At 42.5% G+C, this 3,440-nt stretch overlaps 1 protein-coding gene across 1 annotated transcript in view; it reads left to right on the plus strand.

Moving 5' to 3' along the window:
* Positions 1 to 1,470, plus strand: part of LOC108798052 (fucolectin-like) — a 4,355-nt gene extending 2,885 nt beyond the window's left edge. Inside the window, exon 3 of the mRNA XM_018569761.1 lies at positions 1,305 to 1,470. Coding sequence (XP_018425263.1) covers positions 1,305 to 1,470 — 166 coding nt within the window. The remainder of the gene's footprint in view (positions 1 to 1,304) is intronic.
* Positions 1,471 to 3,440: the final 1,970 nt, after the last annotated feature.

The raw sequence follows: 3,440 nt of genomic DNA on the forward strand, positions 1-3,440 counted from the left end.
ATTGCGCTATGTTTTTTTTTTTCACTTACCTTCGGTGCGGGAGAGCAGCGGCAAGTCAGCGCTGGTCCGGTGAGAGGAGCTCCAGGTGGGGCGTGTCAGGATCCTCAGGCAGTCGCCGGCCAGCTAAATTAGGACCCCACCTGGAGCTCCTCCCACTGGACCAGCGCTGACTCGCCGCTGCTCTCCCGCACCGAAGGTAAGTGCGGTAGCACCAGGCCTGTTGGTGGGCTTTGGGCTTGTGTTAATGGCATCAGCTTGAAATGCTTCTGAGATTATTCAGAATCCATTGACAGGTGCATGTGACCTGCATTTAAGCTGCTTCTGACCTGCATTTTACCTGTATTTCCATTGATTTATTTCAGAATACAAAACTCATCTGCTGTGAACTAAAGGTTATCAACATAGGCCTTAAATGTGATAGGCCCCCAGTGCCAGCTTGAACCCAAAATAGGAAATAACAATATATGACTGGATTTTACCCACAGGGCTAGCTTTTGATACTAAAGACGTTAAATATAAAATTAGACCAGGGTACCTGGGGCCAACCAGACAAAGTGAGAGCCCATTTTTAAGCACACATGCACAGTGGTGAACCATGAGCTCAACCCTGAGCCCAAGCTGTAGGCAATTTGAAGAATGGGTGAACGGTTTGCCCAGCTTGTCCACCTGCCACACATCTGTCTTTGTTCTAGCAGTTTATGATGCTGTGTATCCTGCCCGTCATTGGTTGACTGGTGGCTGAGCCACATGGCATCAGTGGTTGCTAGGATGCAGGCGGGTGAACCATAACAACCTATGATGCTGTGGAGCTGCCAGCAACTTAGCAACCAATGATGCTAGTTGCTAGGACACAGTCAGAACCATAGCAACATTGGTTGTTAGGATATGCCTGCTTGCATCCTAGCAACTAATACGGACCAGTTGCTAGCAAACAATTATGATAGTACACAGACTGTCCTGGCTTTGGTTTGCTTCGACATTTGATGAAGCTGGATTACTGGCTGGGTTCAGTGAACATTAAAATGAAGCAAACCCAGGCTAGTTCGCTCAGCACTGGTGGTAAGTAGTGGATTAGTCTTACTCTGAGGGGCGTGGTTTAATGGGTACGGTTTAACAATGATATTAGTAAGTTTTCCCCAAAGTCACTCCGCTCATCTCTATTGCCTAGTTATTATTCATATTTGTGTCTTATTAAGCCGCATAGCAGTGTATGTTTTCTATGGGCCCATTTTTTTAAACCTCTCCCCAAATGAACGGATTCCATTTTCTGTATCATTGTGTTGGTCTTTGCTTGTCCTCGGCAGGTGCGGTACGATCACTGACTATACTAATCCAACCACAACTTTCTGCTGCAATGGGATGGCGGGTCGATACATCAGCGCAGTGATCCCGGGGCGCAGAGAATACTTGACCCTATGCGAGATAGAAGTCTACAATGGAACCATGACTGAGAATGATGTCTGCTGGTAAACCTCAGAAGTACAGTGCAGAAGGAATGCTGACGTTCATAATAAAATGGCAGGTCTATAGGAAACATATCCTCAAGACCTCTGAAACTGTCATGTCTATGTTTTCCTAGTTGTCTGGAAGAGGATGTATTCCACTGCACACCTTGTAGTTGTAGTTGTCAAATAATAGATCTAAAAATAATAAAACTGTGTTACTCAGAAAAACAAAAACTGCTTCATGTGTTCATGTCTAAGGGGTCTATTTATAAACAATTCACAGAGCTATTCACCCTGCGAATCTCTGTGAACGTTCATTCTGTGCGAATAGAGAAGAAAACAAGTGTTTTAAGTATATTTTTTAGTAACTTTTCAAGATGAATGTAATGTAATACAATACCACATGACGGTCACTAGATGGAGACGAGGAGCATAGGAAATAAGTATCATTCATATTCCATAACTCCTACTGTAATGTAGTTACCTTCCAAAAAGGTGGTTACATTAATGTATATGAAGAATACAACTCACAAACACAACACAACTATATTACAAGGTCAAGGAGTCTAGTAAGACATATCAAACCTCATAAAAGATATATACATCAGATATACTGTATATATAAAGTTTGGTCTCTCAATTCATAATTGAATCCTAATAATTGATATGCTGGTTTTCAGATTGTGGATGTCATGGGTACAGGGAAGGAAAAGGCTGGTCCATGCATGAGCTATCACCATCCACAGAACATTGTTGGAAACCGACAAGCATTCTGGCAAATTATCACAAAAACTCCACGTTCCCTAAAACATGACCAGCAAGCTTGCCAATCATTGCAAGAGCCCCAAAGGACACAAACCCAGACACAAGTAGCGGTCATTATACAACAACACGCATACACTAATGTCTATGTTGCCACTACTCACAATTTACAGGCTTGTAAGGAAGTTTCCAGACACCTCCAGTCAGTAGACTCTGCTTTCATGTAGACGGGCACACAGGATTTTGACAACTACACACACACTGCTCTCACTGGCAGTTATAGATTAGGTAAACCAGGCAATGTCATGTATAGAGTTACTCAAGCAACCCGAAGAAATGTATGATCAATGGAATCCCACTGTTTCATATGTGATCTAACAATGGCAGTGTAACATGGGGGAGTATTTGGTATACTTCTTGGTTTGCAAGCAGTTTATAAAATGTCCATCCTCCAGATATACTTGCTGTTATTGTAGTGGTGTATCCTCCTGTACATCCTCCATGGATATATGCAAAGAGTCTACTTACAATTTCCATTCAGAAGAACAGAAAAACATGATGTTGTTCACCAATCCTCAAGCAGTGAATGAAAGAGTGACTGAGATTAGCGTGGTTCCTAATGGGGTCCCAATGGTGGGTGGGCAGTAAGATCTGACTGACTGGTTTCGGCAATCTTTTCTGGTTTCCTCAGAGATGCATCCTTGCCAAGGTATTGCTCATTAATATACATAATTGAGCCTTGTGAAAATGGCCTCGCCGGAATGATAGCAAGCATGCTGTGTGCCACCAAAGCCTGGTTGATCATGGCACACATTCAACGTCACAACCCCATGGCACTTACCCAGAAGAAATGTATGTGGAGAAAGAACTGTGCATGTGCAGGCCCCGCCCCCACTAACAGCAGGAACATGCAGCATCCCCACCATCAGCCACCATATTGGAGACCAAAAAGAACTATGATGTAAACAATGTACATATCACCTGACAATTAATGACCCAACACATCAGGTAAATTAATTACATGGGGACCACACATTGTTTTATTTAACTGTTGTACTTCATTTATCACCATACAATGGTCACACACCCATGATGCAACCAATATATCCAAAAATATAATATATTCTATTATTCTCAAACGCATGAGTCTTCTAGTCCATTTCCTCATAAAGTGCCATCTTGGAAATCAATTTATCTAAACATGTAAAATAATATTACATTTCCTCCGTATAC

The sequence above is a fragment of the Nanorana parkeri genome, unplaced genomic scaffold (assembly GCF_000935625.1).
Source record: "Nanorana parkeri isolate BGI_ZX_2015 unplaced genomic scaffold, ASM93562v1 scaffold1390, whole genome shotgun sequence".
Lineage (NCBI taxonomy): Eukaryota > Metazoa > Chordata > Amphibia > Anura > Dicroglossidae > Nanorana > Nanorana parkeri.